Source organism: Loxodonta africana, chromosome 1, assembly GCF_030014295.1.
Source record: "Loxodonta africana isolate mLoxAfr1 chromosome 1, mLoxAfr1.hap2, whole genome shotgun sequence".
In the NCBI taxonomy this organism is placed as follows: Eukaryota; Metazoa; Chordata; class Mammalia; order Proboscidea; family Elephantidae; genus Loxodonta; species Loxodonta africana.
Genome location: NC_087342.1, coordinates 224,257,476 through 224,280,011, shown reverse-complemented (window position 1 = coordinate 224,280,011; position 22,536 = coordinate 224,257,476). Strand labels below are relative to the sequence as shown.

Here is a 22,536-nt window from a genome sequence, read left to right as displayed (position 1 = left end):
GATTTAGTGATAGTGGAGGAGTCTGGGCCTTCCTACTGTGCTTGGTCCCATGCCATGTGGGAACTCCTCTCCTTTTCCCACACGATAGAGGACGTGATTCCACACTGAATTGTGTTTAATTTAATTTGTGTAAGTTAAACGTGTTTAACGTATGTGCTTCAGTCTTGCTGGACTTTCTGTGAGCTCTTTGAGGCCAAGGCCTGAGAACTAGAAGGTGTTTGGAATATTTGGCAAATCAGCAAAAGACATTTAAAATTTTTAAGACCAGTTTCCTTGAAAGTGAAGGTTTTCCTCTCCTTTGTGGGGTTGTATAATACTTTAATCTAGCTGACTGTAAATGTTGAATTGTATTCTAAACAATGGGGTAACTGAATGATAGGCACAATGTATCTGAACAATAAAACTCTGGGGGCCATGCTATTTAAAACCTAGCACATTCAATATATGAGTACCTTAAGGGAAAAGTCGTTAAGCAACTATTGTTGTTGTTCGCTGCAGCCTAATTCAGCTCCCGATTCCTGGGGACCCCATGTACACCAGAACTAAATGCTGGCTGGTCATGTGCTATCCCCACGATGGGTCATGGATCTAACTCTTGTGGTCCATAGATTTTCACTGGCTGATTTTTAGAAGTGGATCACCAGGCCTTTCTTCCAGTTTTAGTCTGGGAGCGCTGCTGAAACCTGTTTAGCATCATAGCAACACATAAGCCTCTGCTGACAGTTTGTGGCCGCGCATGAAAGGCATTGGCCAGGAGTTGAACCGCTGTCTCCCTCATGGGAGGCGAGAATTCTACCGCTGAGCCACCACTGCCCCACTTAAGCTACTGTAGATTCTGCTCTTAGGTAGGTAGCAACATGCTGTTTCTACTTAGAAATTCTCCTTCCTCTCAGGGAACTCCTCAAGGAGTTTCTGGTCCATTTCTTAGGGGAATATTCTTCTATCTTCTTCAGTTCTCAATCTCTGATCATTTGTATCCTGGACCCATCCAGAACCCTCACCACACCTCCCACATACGCCTTCTTCTCTGTGCCCCAAATTTTCCCTTTATGTTCTAAAGCTACTTCTGAAATCTGACATCTTCAGTAAAATTTCTTGTAATTAGAAGAGACATCTCTGGCCTCATCTTTTCTTCTTCTTGTCATTCAGGGCTGGTACCATTTTCCTTGGATTCTGGATTCATCAGAACTTTTTCATTTTCAAGGGACAGAAACTCAACACAAACATACTTAAGCTGAAAGGGAAATTTCTTTCAGTTTAAGTGAAAAATTCTAAGGATAGAAAAAAGTATCTTTAAGTAGGGTTAGTCTATGTATAGGATATTATTGGGGCATTTTTTTTCCCCTCTCTCTCTCTCTCTCATAATCACTCTGCTTCCAAATGTTCGTTAGATTTATTTTCAGATAAGTGGTCAGAAAAATGACCACCAGCATCACCAATGTTGTATCCTTATGGCTTCCAGTTACAAAGGGAGGAAGAGCCTCAGTCTTCCTGTGTCTGTGTATCAAATACCAAGGAAGGTTTTGATTGTTCATGCTTGAATCAATCACATGGCCATCGCTGGGCCTATAAGTGGCTGGCGGATGGAGTGCCATCTACTGTGGCAAAGCACCTTGACTGACAAACTACTGGGATCACATGGGAGAGCAATAATGTCCCAAAGGAAGGATTGCTTAGCAAACAAACAACATATGTCAAGTATCTATAACCAACATTTCAAATCAGCAGGGATTTAGTGTTTATGATGTTAGTTTATAGGGAACTGAAGATAACTATTATAAAATTATACAGCATTCATTTGAGAATTTTGAGCTGTGCATTGAAAACCTGCTTGAGATGAGAAGCTGTCACTCAGAAGGTGTCCATAGGGTGGAATACACATCATCATACCAACAATCAAATCATGGCAGCATTTGATATCACTGAGCTTGACTTGAATGTGAGCTTTTATTTTATTTTTTTTGGAAAGCATGAATGATTGCCTTCACGAACAACTACTTCCTTTGCCATGAGACCAGAAATGGATGGTGCCTGGTGACTATTACTGAATGTTTTGATAAAGATTCTATATAAGGATCCTGACCAAGGCGGAGGGTGGGGGGATGTGGAACAGAGTTTCGGTTTTCATGGAATCCAGACTTTCTGGAGCCATTGAGTCTGGGTGAACCCCCAAGACTACTGCCCTGAGATAATCTTTCATCCTCAAACCATGAGCCAAAAATATCCCCTGAAGCCTTCTTGAAACCAAGCAACAGTCTAGCTTAACTAGTAGAGAATGTCCCCTGTGAGTTTTGTGCTCTTTTTTAAAAAAACTTACTATATGAGATCAAAATATTTACAGCAACTTGAAAGATAGGAAGCTCAGGCGAAGAGAGTTTATGTTAATAGGGGAGGAACAAAGTAGAAAAGGAGGGTGTGTGAATGGCTGCACCATTTGAAGAATGTAATCAGTGCCACCGAATTGTACATGTAGAAATCATTGAACTGGTGTAGTTTTTTACTGTGTAAATTTTCAACAACAGTAAAGGAAATGTGGGCAATTTTTTGATAAGGGAACAAAATGCCAATAATGACCTTTTCCCCCTCCTTTGGTAGGGTTGGATGACTGTCTGCAGCAGTACGTCCACAAGTTCGAGCGGGAGAAGATCAACGGGGAGCAGCTGCTGCAGATTTCTCACCAGGACCTCGAGGAGCTGGGTGTCACACGCATCGGACACCAGGAGCTCGTGCTGGAGGCCGTCGACCTTCTCTGTGCACTGGTTAGTTCAGGAAAACCTCCTTGTGAATCCTCATTGTTGGCCACCTTAGCATACCCCCATTTTCTTAATGATCCATTGACTTGAAGGATGAGCCGAAGATAAAATAGTAAGGGAAGAAAAGGCATTTTCCAGATTAGGACCTGGCAAGCTATGCCCCATGGGCCAAACCTGGCCCATCATCTATTTTTGTAGCTAAGGTTTTATTGGAACACAGCCATGTCCATTCGCTTATGTGTTATCTATGGCTAGGAGCCCTGGGTGATGAAAACAGTTAAGCACTTGGCTATTAACTGAAGGGTTGGCATTCAAATCTGCCCAACCCAGTGGCATCTGGGAAGAAAGGGCCTGGTAATCTACTTCCAAAAGATCCCAGCCGTTGAAAACCCAGCGGAGCACAGTAATACTGTAACACCCGTGGGGTTGCCATGGGTCGCAATCAATTTGACAGCAACTGGTTTGGCTATGGCTGCCTTCGTGATTCAGGGGCCGAGCTGAGTAGTTGTGACTAAGACCACATGGTTCCCCAAAGCCTAAAATATTTACGATCTTGCTCTTTACAGAAGAAAATTGCCATTTACAGAAAAACAACTGCGTTAGGCTTATTTTCTTATCGTTTATAAAGAATAAAAAGATGGGGAGAGTCCTGAATGAAAATGCCATTTGTTAAATTAAAATGAGACATGAGTTCTGATTTTCACGTCTGTTTTTGTTACTGTATAAAGCATTCGAGTTTAACACATACTTGTGGTATTGAAATCACTGATGTTCGTGCTTAAAGTCACCTACGGAAAGGTAGCTAGATGGGGGAACATGCGAATTAGTTACAGTTTTCAGATTCTGAGATTTGGCTTTAACATGAATGAGTTGACCCCTGCCGTGGTCTGACCCTTGGATTCCACCTGAGACTCCATGGGTAGCTCTCTACGGTGTGGGCTAGAGACACCTGTTGGCGCAAGAGGGAATTCAAGTCTCCTGCCGCAAGGATGCAGCTTACTTAAATGTCAGGATTGGGACAAACTGGGCAGCATTCAAGCTGGGTTAGTAATGCTAGGAACCCGAGCCAGGGGCATATACAATGACGTCACTGAGAATGGTGGGAAAGAATGTGCTCCTGAGGACTTTGCCATGGCTGGTCTGCGTTCCGTTGATTATATAACACTTGCTGCATTGTGTGTATTCTTCTTCTTAAAATGGACAGAGCCTTGTCTTCTGCTCCAAGATGCACTGCTCTTGTTTGGGAAAGTAATGGGGAAATTATTTGTAGTTGATAAATGAGCTGCCACCAGGGAGACGCCATGGCCAAATGGTCTGAGCGTTGCCCTGGGAGGTTTGGTTTTTGACTTCTAATCCTGGCTCTGCTGCCTACAACTCACTCTGTGACTTCCGGGGAAGCGGTGGTGTCTGCGTTCTTCATCAGTGCAGTAACACTCACCTCAGGCATGGTATGTAAGAAGGTGCACGGGTTTTGCACTGCCGAGAAGATGTCTGAGCGTCCTGTTTATTGCTATTACAACTGTATTTTTTTATATAATAAAACATTTTTGAATTGACTCTTATTATACTTCCTGGGGACGTTGCTTTTCTGTCTTTTCTGCTGGATGTTCTGCAAATTTTAACTGTCTCTACTGCTTTGCAGCAATCCTTTGAGGACAGGTGAACTACTTGGGAATCCACAGGAGGAGCGAGGAGGTGGCAGGGTTGACTAGAAGCACTAGTGTGTATGGGATAATGGACCTGACAGATGCCCCTGGCCATTCTCTATGCTTTTCCCCCTTCCACCTCTTAAAATATTAAAGTGAACAAAGCTGGACAAATGCCAGAACCTAAAGCTGTGTTTTATCTCCTACAATTTCCTTCTAATTTCCTTTGTAGACAGAGTTTTGACCTCAGACTCATTCTGCACATGCTTTATGCAGTGGAGTGCCTGGGGATGCATTTGCCAGAAGGTTCTTCAGAGGGTGCACAAATGAAAGGGCCCTTTTCTGGGCTTGGAAGGGCTTTTTTTAGGAGAATGTTACTAAAATATCTTTAGTCTGGATTTAATCTCCTTTTTAAAATATTCTTATTTGGATGCATATATTAATTATATCATCTATTGAATCCATTTACACTGTAAAACCCTGCGTATACAAATTGGTGATAACTTTTTGCCTTGAACAATTTGGAAAGTTAATGTGGATGTGTAGTTGGCCCCGGTGCTATAGAAGAGGCTTTATGTGACGTTTATGTAACTTAGTTTAGTGGATGTTGATTTTATGATGGACAGGAAATGAATAGGAGTAACGAAGGGAGAAGGAAGAAACAAATAGAACCACTGGAAAGCTTTGGAGCCAAGAGAAGGGCAGACACTATGGATAAAGGAACATAAAATAGGGAACAGGTATTGACTAAGAATTCAGTACAGATGAGCAGATGGATCTTAAATAGCTAGTCATGGTTAGCAAGGACAGAGACCACCTTTTGTGAACATTGACCTTGGCCTACTGGAGTGGTTTCCAAAAAACCAAACCAGTTGCCGTTGAGTAGATTCTAGCTCATGGCAACCCCACGTGTGCCACAGTAGAACTGTGTTCCGTGGGTTTACAGTGGCTGATATTTTAGGAAGTAGGTCGCCAGACCTTTCTTCTGGGGTGCCTCTGGATAGACTCGAACCCCCAGCCTTTTGGTAAGCAGCCAAACACATTAACTGTCTGCACCACCCAGGGACTTCATGGAGTGGCTGAGGACTTGTATTATGTGGTGGAACCAGGCCCACTTTCCAGGCTTGAATTCAGAATCTGAGCCAAACTTTTTTGCCCCTGTCTGGGCAGAAGGTAACTGGGACAGAGGCAAAGAGCTGTTCTTTTCAGTAGGAGAACAACAAGCCACATGCAGCTGTTTAAATTTAAACTAATCGAAAGTAAATAAAATTCAGTTCCTTGGTCACACTAGCTGCATTGGTTAGTGACTACCATATTGTATAGCACACACAGAGAGAACATTTCTTCACTGCAGAAAGTTCTGTTGGGCAGCATGGGTCTAGAGGGTGTGATTAAGAACAACGAAGTATGGCTGTGACCTGCGTTCTTTGCCGAATCAGTGAGGCCTTGGTTTCCTGAACATCCAGGTGTTTAAGATTGAAGTAGGTTGGAAAAGTAAACGAAGTTGGAATCAGTGCATGTGTTAAGTGATGCTGCCCCAATCTGTGGTTAAGTGGAATTTCTGTAAACGGGTCTACCTGTCCAGAGTGCTCATGTGTACTCATATACCCCTGAGATTGTTCATCATTTACCCAGAGCAAATCACTAATAAACGTTACGTTTTTTTCTGGGGGAGGGGGGAGGGGAAGACTGCGAAGACTGTTCCTTACAGGAGTAGTTTGTTAGCAGTTTATATCAACTTGATTCTGCCCTGACCTTCCTAAGTACCTTTAGGAAAACTGCGAAGTCTATTTCTTAGGTTGTAACTTAATTGGCCCAAGCCAGTAAGATGGTTTTGATTGTTTCTCTGACACCCCTTAGTCACTTGTGTTAGATCACAGAAAGAACTAGTTGGAACGGGAAAAGAGGGCAGAGGAGTACTGTACGATTTGTCCTGAGTTACACTGTGAATAATTTTAAGGCAGCAGAGGAGTGAGCAATCCATTTCCTTCTCTCCCGTCTAGAATATGTTTTCTCCAGCCTGACCAGGAAATGATCCCTGATGGCTAGCTTCTAATGAAACAGGGCCTCAGTGGAAGGATTTTAGTATGTGCATAGATTTTTAGAGACTTATTTTATTTGTTGCTTAGCTTATATCTTCTTGATGCCTTATCTTAAAGCAGTTTCTGAGAGAGACGTGCTTTACAAAATAGACAGGTGAAAATAAGCAAATCTAGCCTGAGAAATTATTCATTTTCTGTCTTTCATTATGAGGCACTTCAGTCAATAAGCCTTCCCTGATCATGTTTGTACAGTTGAGCTTCTTTCAAGCAAATTTAATCAGCGTTTTGTTCTTGTCTTAAGGTGGAATGAGGTTGAAGGGAAGGGAGTTTTCCTTCCTTTTCTCCTTCTTTCCTTTTCAAAATTACACTTTATCGTAGTTAAGTCCATCTATCCTTCTAGTCCCATGATTTGTTTTGAGGGGAAATGAAAGAGAGCCAGTGAATAAGAAGCTACCCTCCCACTTTATTTTAGCATTCAAAGGGGCTGGCTTACAGGATATTAATGTTTCAAGCTTCTTGTAACAATAAAGCGCGTTTAATGCTCTTTGAGTTTAGAAGTAAATGTAATAAAAGTTGCAAGTAATTTATTGTGGCATCAACTACAGAAACTTGACTTCTTGTGTTTATCTGTAAACTCTTGGTAAAAGTTGGCGGCCCCGAGTAATTGACTGAGTGAGGGGACATTCCCTTTCCTCATATCACAAGTCCAGCTGTGTCACGTGGGTTCTTTATTCACTGATGTATGAGTCTTTGATTCTCTGAATTAAAAAAAAAAAAAATGATGATAGAAATCTGTCTTTTTATTTTTGGCTTCTCTATGGAAGAACAATATATTTTAGTCTCTAGAATATGACAGGAAGGAAGACAATGAATGACTATAATATCCAGATAGAAAATTACTGTTAATACAGAATATTCATTGACATTATGATATCCGCAGTTTTGTTTTAAAGCTTGTAAAAGCCCCTTTTCAGTTATTGGAGCTGGGAAGTTCTTTGCTTGAATGTATTCATACTTAACTCCTTTCGGTGTTTTTACATCATCTTTAAAAACGATTATTTTTTTTAAATAGACGCAATATTAAAATTTAAACAAAAGCTATTTGAAATGAGAATTGTTTCTAACAAAGTTTTGATGAATTATTTTAAACCAGTAGGTCAGAGTCTTTTGTTATTAACTTGTATATCTTGCAAAAAGAAGTTCTTGCAAATTTTAAGACGAAAGTTCTTTGCAAACTTGGCACATTCGTGCTTTGTGGATCTTGATTTTCCCCTCCCTAGGGAGTCGGAGAAGCCCTAGGGGTGCAGTTGTTAAGAGCTCAGCTGCTGACCAAAAGGTCGGCAGTTCGAATCTACCAGCTGCTCCTTAGAAACCCTATAGGGCAGATCTGCTCTATCCTGTAGGGTCACTATGGGTTGGAATTGAGTCAATGGCCACAGGTTTGGTTTTTGCTTTTCTTTTTACACAGCTGTTAGAATGCTTCCCTGCTTGTTAGATTGTGCTAGATCCAGGCTCACTAGCCAGTTTTTCTTGTCTTGCGTCCGTCTTGTTTTCTGTTGAGTCCATTTGCCCTTTCTCTGGCAGGGTGTGTGGGAGGGGGTGCTACAGTCCAGCAGTCAGAAGCTTACGCTCTAGGTGCTGATTGTCTGGATTAGAGTTCTAACCCCACCACTTATTAGTTGTGGAACTTTGGACACTTGATTTTATGCTCCTGTGCTTTGTGGTAGAGGCCAGGAATGCTACTAAACATCTTCCAATGTACAGGACAAGGAGCATTGGTGGTGCAACGGTTAAGCGCTTGGCTCCTAACCAAAAGGTCAGTGACTTGAACCCATGCAGTGGCTTTGTGGGAGAAAGACCTGGCGATCTGCTGCTGTAAAGATTGTTGTCGTTGCTATGTGCTGTCAAGTCAATTCCCACTCATAGCGACCCTATGTGACAGAGTAGCACTGCCCCATAGGGTTTTCTAGACTGTAATCTTTATGGGAGCAGATTGCCAGGTCTTTTTTTCCTGCAGAGATGCTGGTGGGTTTGAACTGCTAACCTATCAGTTAGCAGCTGAGTACTTACCAATTGCACCACCAGGGCTCCTTATGGCCTAGAAAACCCTATGGGGCAGTTCAACTCTGTCACATAGCGGTCACTGTGAGTTGAAAGTTGACTCAGTGGCACCGAACAACAGCAGCAAATGTACAGTACAGTGCTTCTCCACTTCCAGCAAAGAATTATCTGGTCCTGAATGTCAGTGGTGCCGAGGTTGAGAAGCCTCGCTTTAGGTGAAGTGGTCAGGCCAGGATGTGAATACCAAGAAAGAGCTGTTCATGCCAAGATTTGTAGGAAAAGTGTTTCGGGAAGAGGAACTCACAGGTGAGATCGGTGCCATGCACCAGCTCAGGTAGGGTTTTGTGGCCGTTGTAGAAGTTATTTAAGTTACCAGCGGTCTCTGAGTTATGAGTTTTGGATATTGCCGATTGCTTTGAGTTTTTCTCTTTGTTTTTATTTTCTGCAGAATTATGGTCTTGAGACAGATAATATGAAGAACTTGGTTCTGAAACTTCGAGCTGCTTCTCACAATTTACAGAATTACGTAAGTAGCCGTCGGAAAAGTCCAGCTTATGATGGGAACACCTCATGCAAGCCTCCCAATGAGTTTCTGACCTCTGTGGTGGAGCTGATCGGCGCTGCAAAGGCCTTGCTAGCTTGGCTGGATCGGTGAGTTAAGGGCCTGCATTTACTTCCTATAAAAGTAGGGTCTGAGATGACAGAAGGCTGTGTTTTGTTTTAGGGAAAGGAGCCATTGTCCCTTTTATGTCCTTTTCGCCGGAATTCCCTAGGAGTTCCGGATTAGCGGTAGTTTTAGCCCCTTTTGGAATTTACTAAGGTACCTGGGTGATGCAAGTGGCTTGCCATCAGCTGCTAACCTAAAGTTTGGTGGTTTGAACTCACTTAGTGGCACTGCAGAAGAAAGGCTTGGCAAACTGCTTCTGTAAGAATTACAATAAAAACAAAACCGAAAGGACAAAAACCAAACCCATTGTTGTCGAGTCGATTCTGACTCATAGTGACCCTTTAGGGCAGAGCAGAACTGCCCCATAGGAATTTCAAGGCTGTAATCTTTCTGGAAGTAGACTGCCATGTCTTTCTTCTGTGGAGTGGCTGGTGGGTTCTAACCGCTGACCTTTCAGTTAGCAGCCAAATACTTAACTATTGTGCCACCAGGGCTCCTTCTCTGTATAGATTACAGCCAAGAACACTCTATGGTGCTCATTTCTATTCTGCAACACATGGGGTTGCCATGAGTTAAGAGTTGACTTGACGGCAATGGGTTGGAAGTTACTTAAAAGGTTAATAGCAAGAACAAATTAACCTCAGAGAAGAGTGAAACTGTGCTAAAGGTTGTGTGTTACTGAGATTAAACATTAATGACTGAGTACTTGGTTGGCTTGAAGATTGTTGGTTGATTTCTGACAGGCTGTTAATTCTCTTGTCTCAGTTTTTGATGTGTCTTTACCTTTTCTCTGTCTCTTTTCTATTCAGATTCCTACTTGAGAGGAAAGTTATATATGATCAATAAATTAGCCCCTTGTGTAGCTATGCTTGTCAACATACTGGGCGGGATGCCAGTGGATTCCTTCTTTTTTAAAAGATATTTTTATTACTTTCTAGGGCTCCATTTACAGGCATCACTGATTTCTCTGTAACGAAGAATAAAATCATTCAGCTTTGCTTGGATCTGACTACCACAGTCCAGAAGGTCAGTACAGCATTGCTGCTTTCTAAATTTTTGTCTTCCTTTTCCCTTTCTTCTTCTTCAGAGAGTTCACATGCAGATATGGAGTACCATTCTCTTTATGTCCATCCAAATCAAAGAGAGACAGAAGGCTTTACATTAGATATACAGATGCTCTCAATGAAAAACGACCAGTGGCCTTTCGATCAAAGATTACCCTTTTTTGTTTTAAAACAGTTGAGCAAATAGTTCTGCATGTCCCCTAAAATGTTAGAGCACTTAATTTTTTAAATAGAAAATCTGGAATAGTTTAATTTTACTACAGTCTTTGCCCTATGTATCTTACTGTATCTTCTTTGTAATTGCCTTTCCATTTCAACCCCTGGTCAATGGGCATTATCAGTCAGGATGGGCTAGGTTATGATGCAGTAACAAACAACTCCCCAATCTCAGTGTTTACTCTTTCATCATGTTATGGGTGTTCAAACAGATTGGCTAGGGAATATGCTACAGTTTTCCTCCAGGACCTAGGATGACATATCAGCCTGTATCTCATGTGCCTGTTCCCATGGCAGAGGGACAAAGAGCCGTGGAGAGTTTTCATACTGACAGACGTTCTTGGTGGGAAGTGATCCTTATCAATTCCACTCACAGCTCTTTGGCCAGACCCGGATATATTAATGAGGGCCCAAGAAGTTTTACCTCAGTCTACTTATGACTTAACTAGCTTCCGTGACCTTACCTTTTATTTTTTATTAGTTTCGTATCAGACTATCAGCTCTTGCAGTCATCTCCTGTCTTAGTACGTGGCATGTAGCAAACACTTGTTAAATAAACACTTGTTAAGTATTTTTGAGTTGTGTTATAGAATGTAAGGAAGAGCGTGTTCTTTTTTCATGTCTTACTTAGTTCTAAAAGTCTTTGATTCCGTGTTTGTTTCCATTACTACTTTGGCAAAAAACAAACAAGCAAAATCCTTTTCCTCACTGCCAACCATGCCATAAAATAAGGTGTGATTCTGAAAAGTCATGCGCTGTGTTGGTTTCTGGAACGTGAAGAGTGGAGTTTGGCCTTGCACGTAGCCGTTGTTTGAGATTTAGTCCTGAGCAGCTGTGGAACTCCAGGCTTACTTGATTTCATCCTGTGTCTCTGAGGCCAGGTTCTTAGAAAGGCGCTCTGAGTTCTGTTCTTTTTTTGTGAAGTGTAAAGTTATTTTGACAAAAGAATGAGATACCAATTGTGCCGCATTAATCATATAGCCACTGAGCCCTGACATTTGTGGGGGGACGCATTAGCCTGATACCTTGGGTTTTCTTCCTTTTCTGGTTTCCTTTCTCCACAATATTCTGCCTTCTATTTTGGTTTTTGACTGAGTTGACGTACAATCAATTAAATGGAATCAGCTCGACGGCACTGGGTTTTTTTGTAAGAGGTAAGCATTCTAATTAGTAAATTGGCAAGTTTTGCTTCTGGGGGATCTGTGTTTTATTACGAAGGGTTCTGGACAGTGTGACTGATAGAGGCTGTAGAGTAGGGAGAAAAAGAACCAGTGGTGAGACTGAAGGTGGAGGTGGTAAGGTTCCTTTTTACAAGATGAATCTGCTTTGCCTATGCAGGTTAATATTGACTTAGTAGGTATTTGGACTATTGCCCCAATAAATATTTATTTAGCACTTATTATGTGTCTGCCCCTGCCATGCGTCTGTCAGTTTGTTGTACTGTGGTGGCTTTCATGTTGCTGTGATGCTGGAAGCTATGCCGCTGGTATTTCAAATACCAGCAGGGTCACCCATGGTGGTCAGGTTTCAGTGGGGCTTCCAGACTAAGACAGACTAGGAAGAAGGGCCTCGTGGTCTACTTCTGAAAAAATTAGCCCATGAAAACCTAATGAGTAGCAGTGGAACATCGTCTGATATAGTGCCAGAAGATGAGCCCCTCAGGGTGGAAGGCTCTCAAAAGACAACTGGGGAAGCGCTGCCTCTTCAAAGTAGAGTCAACCTTAATGACATGGATGGAGTCAAGCTTTAGGGACCTTCATTTGCTGATGTGATGTGACTCAAAATGAGAAGAAACTGCCGCATTCATTAATAATCAGAACATGGAATATACATGAAGTATGAATCTAGGAATGCTGGGAGTATTCAATAATTGAATGGAATGCGTAAACATTGATATCCTAGGCGTACGCATGTCTTGGAAGAAGTACAGCCAGAATGCTCCTTAGAAGCAAGGATGGTGAGATGATGTCTCACATACTTTGGACATGTTATCAGGAGGAACCAGTCCCTGGAGAAGAATGTCACGCTTGGTAAAGTAGAGAGTCCGCAAAAAAGAGGAAGACCACCGATGAGATGGATTGACGCGGTGGCTGCAACAGTGGTCTCAAGCGTAACAATTACATGGATGGCTCAGGAATGGGCAGTGTTTCGTTCTGTTGTACATAGGGTCTCTCAGAGTTGACACTGACTCGACGTCACCTAACAACAACAGCATACATGTGGACCTCACCAGGTGGAATACACAGGAATCAAATTGACTGCGTCTGTGGAAAGAGATGATGGAAAAGCTCAGTGTCATCAATCAGAACAAGGCCAAGGGCTGACTGTGGACCAGACCATCAATTGCTCTTATGCATGTTTAAGGTGAAGCAGAAGAAAATTAGAGCAAGTCCACAAGAGCCAAAATATGACTTTGAGTGTATCCCACCTGAATTTACAGAGTATCTGAGGAACAGATTTGATGCATTGAAGACTAATAATCAAAGACCAGATGAGTTATGGAATGACATCAAGGACATCATACATGAAGAAAGTAAAAGGTCATTAAAAAGACAGAAAAGAAAGAAAAGACCAAATGGGATGTCAGATGAGACTCTGAAGCCTGCTTTTGAATGTAGAGTAGTTAAAGCGAAAGGAGGAAATAATGGAGTAAAAGAGCTAAACAGAAGATTTCAAAGGGCAGCTTAAGAACACAAAGTAAAGTATTATAATGAAACGGGCATCAGAATTAGAAGAAGACCCGTTAATAAACAACCTGTGATATGCAGTTGACACAACCTTGATTGCTGAAAGTGAAGAAGACTTGAAGCACTTACTGATAAAGATCAAAGACTGTGGTCTTCAGTATCACACCCAAACTTAAAGAAAGCAAAAATCTCACAACTGGACCAATAAGCAACATCATGATGAACGGAGAAAAGATTGAAGTTTTCGAGGATTTCCTTTTACTTGGATCCACAATCAGCACCCATAGAAGCAGCAGTCAAGAATCAAATGCTGTATTACATTGGGCAAATGTACTGCAAAATACTTCTTTATAGTGTTCAAAAGCAGAGGTCACCTTAAAGCCACGGTGCTTTCATTTGGCTCATATATATGTGAAAGCTGGACAATGAATAAGGAAGACTGAAGAAGAATTGATGCCTTCGGATTATGGTGTTGGTGGAGAATATTGACTATACCATGGACTGCCAGAAGAATGAACAAATCTGTCTTGGAAGAAGTACAGCCAGAATGCTCCAAAGAAGCAGGGATGGTGAGATTTCATGTCACATGCTTTGGACATGTTATTAGGAGAGATCAGTCCCTGGAGAAGGACATGATGCTTGGTAAAGTAGAGGGTCAGCAAAAAAGAGGAAGACCCTCAATGAGATGGATTGATACTGTGGCTACAACAAAAGCCTCAAGCATAACGATTGTGAGAATGGTGCAGGGCTGGACAGTGTTTCCTCCTATTGTACATAGGGTTGCTATGAGTCAGAACTGACTTGATGGCACCTAACAATAGCACCACTTGTGTCTGTCCAAGAAGCCTTGTTGGTGCAATGGTTAAGTGCTAGGCTGATAACTGGAAGGACAGCAGTTCAAACTCACCAGTGACTCCTCTGGAGAAAAGATTTGGTGATCTGCTTTCCATAAAGATTATGGCCTAGGAAACCCTATGGGCAGTTCTACTTTGTCACATGGGGTCATCATGAGATGGAATCAACTTGACGACACCCAAGAACAATATGTGTCTATCACTGCTATAGGCACTGGGGTACTAAACCAAAACCAAAACCAAACAAAACATTGCTGTTGAGCCAATTTCTACTCATAGCGACCATATAGGACAGAGTGGAATTGGCCTATAGGGTTTCCAAGGAGTGGCTGGTGGATTCAAACTGCTGACCTATTGTTTAGAAGCCAAAGTCTTAACCACTATGCCATCAGGGTTTCCAGGGATACTAGGTGAATAAAAATTCCCTGACCTCATGGAGCTTACAGTGTATGGGGCCGAGAGAAAATAAATAAGCAAAATATATAAAGTTCAAGAAGCGTTAAGGAAGGAATGAGTACAAGAGCTATTGAGAGTCGAGAGCAATTTTAGATTCGTGTCCAGAGCAAGCCTCCTGGGAAAGTGGTATCTGAGTAATCTGACCATAGGATTCTGCATCCTCTGGGCAAAATGGCTTTATAGCATTATCTCAAGTGGTATTTTTTTCCTTGTAGCCGTGGAATCCCATTTTCTCCTCTCGTCCCTTTCTCTGCATCCTTTCTTCTACTAGTAATTTATAAAACCTACACTTTGAAGGATAATAGTTGCCTTTATCTTCCCCCGTGAAGAAACTACACACACTTTTTAAGAATACACCCAGGACAAGGATGGCTGGGCATGTCTTCCCTTCCAGTTTCGAGGCTATAGTTTTAAAAACCGAAGTAGGAAAGGATTGTGATCTGTTTTCTCAATCTGTCCTCCTCATGCTGTGAAATAGTAATGGTGGGAGATGAAATGGCAACAGGAGCAGGTGCTGAGCTCCAGTGTGAAAAGATATGGAGGAAATAAGCAATATAAAGCCCAAGAAAATTAGATAGAAAGAAAATCATGGAAGCAGAAGAAGAAAAGACTGTGAGACCATTTATTGACTGCTAATTTTGTCTCAGAGTCCCTGGGTGGTACAGATGGTTAAGCACTTCACTGCTAACCCAAAGGTTGGTGGTTCAAGTCCACACAAACGTACTTGGAAGAAAAAGACCTGGCAATCTGTTTCTGGAAATCAACCACTGAAAATCCCATGGAGCACAGTCCTACTCTGATGCATGAGGGGTCACCATGAGTCAGGGTTGACTCAACGGCAACTGTTTTTTGATTTATTTTGGGCGTGTGCCACGTGTATACTGCACGCTTTACATAAGTTAGCACATTTGATCCCCAATGGTTCTCCCAGGTGGGTTTTGTTCTCATCCCCCTTTTACAGAGTAGGAAACAAAGGCACAGAGAGGTTAAATAACTTGCCCAAGGTGGCTCAGTTAATAAGAAGGCAGAATAAGAAGGAGAAGCAGGGGGAAGGGGAGCTATCCGAGTAGCCTACGGAGAGCTACCCAGGCTGGGTCTCTGCCACTTGGGTTGGGCTGTATTCCAATCCAGGTGACCAAGGAATGTCACGAATCTCAGCCTTTCTGTCTGACTCATGAGGGGGTGACTTTGTTCCAGTACCTCTTTTTCCTATTCTGTTGACTTCATGCCAGACAATATGAGGTCACGCCTGCAGCTGCTTCCTCTCTTTAGGAATGTGTATGGGAACCCACGTTCATGGTCATGGAAGATAAAAAGTGAGCCCTTTCATGTGCTCAGTTGAACGGTTTGGGAGACGGGGGAGCTCTTCTTGCCCATTGGCATAGTCACCACAATCACCAAGAACCCATTTTCTTGGGGGCTTCTTGGATCCACCAAATCAAATTCAGAAACCACGAGGTCAGCGTCTTCCTGCCAGTGACTTGGCCTTCAGCCCTGGTAGATTGAAAGGACCTGCCTTCTTGTGGGTGATAATCTCAAAAAATTGACAGTGCTTTAATCGTCTGAGGAGTTGTCATGAAATGTCATAAACACAAAGTATTAGTTTTTTCTTTCTGGCACGAGACTAAATAAAAACCCAAAAAAACCCGTTGCCATCGAGTCAATCCTGGCTCAGAGTAAACCTATAGGACAGAGTAGAAAAAAGTATGCCATAGAATTTCCAAGGAGCAGCTGGTGGATTCAAACTGCCAACCATTTGGTTAGCAGCAGAGCTCTTAACCACTGTGCCAGCAGGGCCCCGATAGACCATATAAGTAAAACTTTTTCTAAAAATTATGTTGATTTAATTAATCTCTCAGTCAGAAGTGTTAATAGGAGCTGGTACGGTCATTGATAGTTTCGTTCTGTGTACAAGATGGAGGTGGAAAAGTACATTTTGAGTTGTAACTATTTAAATTTTATAGCATTTGCATGCGTGGTTTGACTTCATATCAAATTTAAAAACTATATATCAAATTTAGGTGTGCAAAAATACATTTCCCAATAGTAAAGCAATTCAGAACACACTCACTCAGCACTTTTTTTTTTTTTTTTTGGTCTGAAAACATTCATTTATTAGTTGTTTTTACCTCTCCCCTACTGAACTGCCCGGAAGTCCCTGGGTGGTACAAATGGTTAACACTCAGCTGCTGACCGAAAGATTGGAGGTCAACCCAGAGGTACCTCGGAAGAAAAACCTGGTGATCTACTTCCAAAAAACCAGCCGTTGGAAACCTTGTGAAGCATTGTTCTACTCGGACACACACGGGGTTGAAATCGGCTCCACGGCGACTGGTTTACTGTATCATTCTAATAAAAACAGAAGAGGAAATGGCTTTTCTTCTTTATTAAGTATTTTCCCTGCCAGGCTTCTTTCTTTCTGAGAGAGTGTAAATTTTGGGAACAGTAGAGTAGCTATCATTGTTTCCCAAGTTTTTATCTAGTAGGGAAAGTAACAAATTTAAGAAGACAACAAAATCTGATTATAAAATCAAATAGGGTAGGAGCTGGCAGCCAGCTCCCTCAGTAGTCGTAAAAAATGACGTTTCGTAAAATCTTTACCTGGCAATTCTAACAGAGTTAGAATGAAGTTAGTATCCTACACGCACATACAATAATGTGCGTTTTCCCTAGGATGTCCCAGTTTGGTATTATACTTACTGGTGCTGAATAAACTAAATGATCTAGTTAGGATTGCTTAACTCCTGTCTGCACCCTGTGGGTTGAAATCCTCTGTCTTAGAAAAGCCCTAGAAGGCTAGCAGTGAAAGCTTTACATTAGCAGCTTTACTTTGGCTGCTTTTATAGAGAACAGTGGTGATTCCTGTACTGGCTCACTGGGTTCCTGCCTTGTTCAGAGTCTTTTGTTCTTAAGCTGAATAAATAGTGCTTCACATTCCAGCCCTTTATTATTCAATGTCATCAATATAGCATACCTCGAGACCACCTTTTTTTTTTTTTTTTTTTTGGCAGTGTGTTAATGAATGTTTTATTGAACCTTTTTCATCTATTATGGACTGAAATATCTGATTTAATCTCAGTGGCACTTAAAATAAACTTTTGTGGCTAAGTTTACCCACGCTTTTATGTGAAAGCTATTCTTATAAGCAAGCCCACACCTAAAGACCTATGGCTTGTTGGCCCGCGGCTGCTGCTGCTGCTGCGGCTGATTCTGGGTCACGTTTGGGAGCCACCGTCAGGTTTCTGGATCTTTTAACTTCTGGCTTACTCCTCTCTGGAGCCCTGGTGGTGCAGTGGTTAAGAGCTACAGCTGTTAACCAGAAGGTTGGCAGTTTGCATCCACCAGCTGCTCCTTGGGAACCTCATGGGGCAATTCTCCTCTCTCCTAGAGGGTCACTGTCAGTTGGAATCGACTTAATAGCAATGGGTTTGTTTTTTTGGACAGTTTGGACAGTATCTGAAGGTCAGTTCAGTCACATTTCTAGGTTTCCCAACTACATAGTCTGTCAAATGGGTTCCTTGGTTGGTACTCATTGGGTCGTGGAAGAGCAGAGCCTTAGGAGAGAACCATGCCAGCTCCCTTCCAACTCTGCCCCCTCTTTCCAGGTCCAGCATTGTCTGGGGGTGGGGCATGGAAGGGGGAATATCACCACCATCTTGGGCTCCAAGAACTTCTTTTCCATGAAATTTTGCCTAGTGCCTACTTTTGGTGGCTGACGTGGTATGGATTTTGTATGTATTAGGTGCTGTATTTAGTCAGCCTTACCTTGTAATTTACTAAACTGCGACCTTCTTAGGAAGGAGCCCTGGTGGTACAGTGATTAAGTGCTCGGCTGCTAACAGAAAGTTTGGCATTTCAAACCCACCAGCCAGTCTATGGGAGAAAGATATGGTGGTTTGCTTCTGTAAAGGTTACAGCCTTGGAAACCCTAGGGGGCAGATCTACTCCATCCCAGCAGGTTGCTACGAGTCAGAATCGACTCAAAGGAAAGGGTTTGTTGGTTTGTTTGAACTCAGGATTTTTGGGAGTCCCTGGCTGGTGCATACAATTAACACACTCAAGTTGCTAACTGAAAGGTTAAAGGTGTAAGGTGCCATGGGCACCTGGGAAGAAAGGTGTGGCAATCTACTTCAGAAAAATCAGCCATTGAAAGCTATTCAGAAGCACAATGCTACTCCAAAACACATGGAGTCACCATGAGTTGGAATTGACTCGATGGCAACAGGTTTAGTTTATGGGGGGGAAAGTGACAGCTGGCATCACATTCCTAAAGCCCCCTACCCCCCATTTTATGTGCCTCATGTTTTTTCTCGTCATAATATCATGGGAAAAAGAAAAGTAAGCTCTTTATAAAAAAAAAAAAGCTGAGATTATCTCGTGTGTGATTTCAAACTGTTAAAATAAGAAAGCCTCTTGGAGTGAAAGAAATGTTTAGAGCTAAGCCAACAGCTTTTGAATGTTTTTAGCTCTTATTCTTCATTTTCATCCTCTCTTCCACTTCTTTAGGATTGCCTGGTAGCAGAAATGGAGGATAAAGTTTTAAGCATTGTAAGTATACATTCTAAGTTCCTGTAAAACTCCTCTTCTACAGGTGGTGGCGATCACGTTGATTAAAACAAATTGATTCTAACTAATGACTTCAGCTCTACTTTGAAATATTGGATTTTAGGATGTGATTCTATTAATTTAGGTGGAAAGATAGGTAACAATCAGACCAACTAGTGTGAAAATTCCTGTGCTGAGTTTAGACATATTGGTCTCTGTTTTGTTTGTTTGTTTCCCACTAAACGTTTCATTGGATGCAATGCTGGAAGCACTCACTCGTCTGTGCCAAGAAATCTGCTATCTGGTGCTGTTAGTACTAGATAACTAAGATACTGCTCAACTGACTGGAAGAGATCTATATACATGCCCAATCCAAAGAAAGATGATCCAATAGAATGCAAAAATTATTGAACAATATCATCAGTATCACACACAAGTATAATTTTGCTGAGGATAATTAAAAAATGGTTGCAACAGCACATCAGCAGGAACCTGCCAGAAATTCAAGCCAGATTCAGAAGAGGACATGGAAGGAAGCGTATCATTGCTGATGTCAGATGGATCCTGGCTGTAAGTGGAGAATACCGGAGAGATGTTTACCTGTGTTTTATTGACTATGCAATGGCATGACTCTGTGGGTCATAACAAATTATGGATAATGTTTTTGAAGAATGGGAATTCCAAAACACTTGATTGTGCTCATGTGGAACCTATACATAGACCAAGAGGCAGTTGTTCAGATAGAATGAGGGGATACTGCGTGGTTTAGAGTTAGAAAAGGTGTGCATCATGGTTGTTTCCTTTCACTATACCTATTCAGTCTGTATCCTGAGCAAATAATCCGAGAAGCTGGACTATACGAAGAAGTACGTGGCATTAGGATTGAAGGAAGGCTCATTAACAACCTGCATTATGCAGGTGACACAGCCTTGCTTGCTGAAAGTGAAGAGGACTTGAAGTACTTACTGATGAAGATCAAAGACTACAGCCTTTAGTATGGACTACTACACATCAACATAAAGAAGACAAAAATCTTCACAACTGGACCAATAAGCCGCATTGTGACGAACAGAGAAAAGATTGAAGTTGTAAAGGATTTCATTTTACTTGGATCCACAGTCAACACCCATGGAAGCAGCAGTCAAGCAATCAAAAGACGCGTTGCATTGGGCAAATCTGCTGCAAAAGACCTCTTTAAAGTGTGAAAAAGCAAAGATGTCATTTTGAGGACTAAGGTATGCCTGACCCAAGCCATGGTATTTTTAATCGCCTCATATGCATGTGAAACCTGGCCAGTGAATAATGAAGACCAGAGAAGAATTGATGCCTTTAAATTACGGTGTTGGTGAAGAATATTGAATATACCATGGACTGTCAAAAGAATGAACAAATCTGTATTGGAAGAAGTATAACCAGAATGCTTCTTAGAAGCAAGGGTAGCAAGACTTTGTCTGATGTACCTTGGACACATTATCAGAAGCGACCAGTCCCTGAAGAAGAACATCATGCTTGGTAGAGGGTCAGCAAAAAAGAGGAAGACCCTCAATGAGATGGATTCACACAGTGGCTGCAACAATGGCCTCAAACACGACAACATTTGTGAGGATAGCACAGGACCAGGCAGTATTTCATTCTGTTGTATGTAGGGTCAGAACCGCCTCAACGGCACCTAACAACAACAACAAACATTTCATCTGGGTAGAATTACACTTAAATTGCTAGCTAGCCTGTTAATCAGGGTTAACCTGATCTGAAAATTGTACTTGAGGACCGTTTTTATTAAACAAACAAACAGAAATCTTGGCAGAAACCTGATGGTGGTGGTAGGATGCACTGTGAATGTTTAAAGAGCATTTTGAGGCTATTCATCACCACTTCCTCCTTTTGACATAAACCAGGCTGTGCTCTTTTGATAAGGCCTTCCTCCCACTGATGTTGAGGAATTTAGCAATGAAATTCTATAAATATATTTTCCATAAATAGGGAGGCTTAACAACTTGGAGGAATTTTGAAAGTGTCACTTCTTGGATTCTCTCCCTTGGAAAGAAAAATCCCTCTTTGGAATTTCCTGATTTGTTTGGTGGTTTAGTTTTGAAAGGTTAGGTGAATTTGACTGAAGGAAATAATCACATGTAACTACTGTGATTTCTACATGGAGACCACTTAAAAGGGATCTTCATTTTTGTCTCTTTAAAATTTTACCTTCTCATTTTTTGGTATTTGGAGAATGGGTGTAATCACTAAAGAGATCATAGACCTACATGCAAAACACAAAACTATACAACTTGTAGAAGATGACATAGGAAAAAATCTAGGTGACCATGATGTTGGCAGTGAGTTTTAGAAACAATACAATACAATCATTTTAGATAACGATACCAAAAGCACAGTTCATGAAAGAAAAACTGGTATGTTAGACTTCATTAAAATCCAAAACTTCTGTGTGAACGACACTGTTACGAGAATGAAAAGAGGAGCCACAGACTGGGAGGAAATATTTGCAAAACATATTATATGATAAAGGACTTGTATCCAAAATACACAAAGAACTCTTAAAACTGAAATAAATAAATAAATATAAACAACCCATTTAAAAAGTGCGCAAAGGATCTGAACAGACACCTGACTAAAGAAGTATACAGATGGCATATAAGCATACGAAAAGATGCTCAACATCATTTGCCATTAGGAAATTGCAAATTAAAACAATAATGAGATACTACTGCATACCTATTAGAATGACTAAAACCCAAAACACTGACGACACCAAATGTTGACAAGGATATGGAGCAACAGGAATGCTCATTCATTGCTGGTGGGAATGCTAAATGGTACAGCTACTTTGGTACAGCTCTTACAAAGCTAAATGTAGTCTTATAAGATCCACCTACCATGTTCCTAGGTATTTACCCAAATGACTTCAAGACTTAGGCTCACACAGATTTTGCACATGAATATAGCAGCTTTATTGGTAGTTGTCAGAAAGTGGAAGCAACCAAGATATCTTTTAATAGGTAGATGGGTAAACAAATTGTGATATAATCATACAATGGGGTATTTTTTCAGCAATAAAAAGAAATGAACCATGAAAAGACATGGAATAATCTTAAATGTGCATTGCTAAGTGAAAGAAACTAGTCCGAAAAGGCTACATACTGTGTGATTCCAACCATGTGACAGTCTGGAAAAGGCAAAACTAGACAGACAGTAAGATCAATGGTTGCCAGGCACCCCAGGGTGGGAGTCAGGGGCAGGGATAAATAGGTAGAGCACTATGAAACTATTGTGGGAGCCCTAGTGGTTGAATCCACCAGCGGTTCCATGGGAGAAAAGACCTGTTGATCTGCTCAACCTAGGAAACCCTATGGGGCAGTTCTACTCTGTCCTGTAGGGTTGCTATGAGCTGAAATCAACTTTATGGTACACAACAACAATAACAAATTATTATTGCGTGTGACGTTGCGATGGGGCTGTACAACACAAAGAGTGAACCCTGATATAAACTGTAGACGTCAGTTAATAATAATGTATCAGTACTAGTTTAT

General features: G+C 41.6%; 1 protein-coding gene across 2 annotated transcripts in view; it reads left to right on the top strand.

Annotated features, from left to right (window-relative positions):
- The window catches only part of CNKSR3 (CNKSR family member 3), a 113,384-nt gene that overhangs the window by 66,279 nt on the left and 24,569 nt on the right, over positions 1-22,536 (top strand). For both annotated transcript variants that reach the window (XM_064292532.1, XM_064292530.1), the window contains exons 2-5: positions 2,596-2,759; positions 8,951-9,153; positions 10,108-10,195; positions 18,953-18,994. In XM_064292532.1, the coding sequence (XP_064148602.1) occupies positions 2,596-2,759; positions 8,951-9,153; positions 10,108-10,195; positions 18,953-18,994 (497 nt within the window). The remainder of the gene's footprint in view (positions 1-2,595; positions 2,760-8,950; positions 9,154-10,107; positions 10,196-18,952; positions 18,995-22,536) is intronic.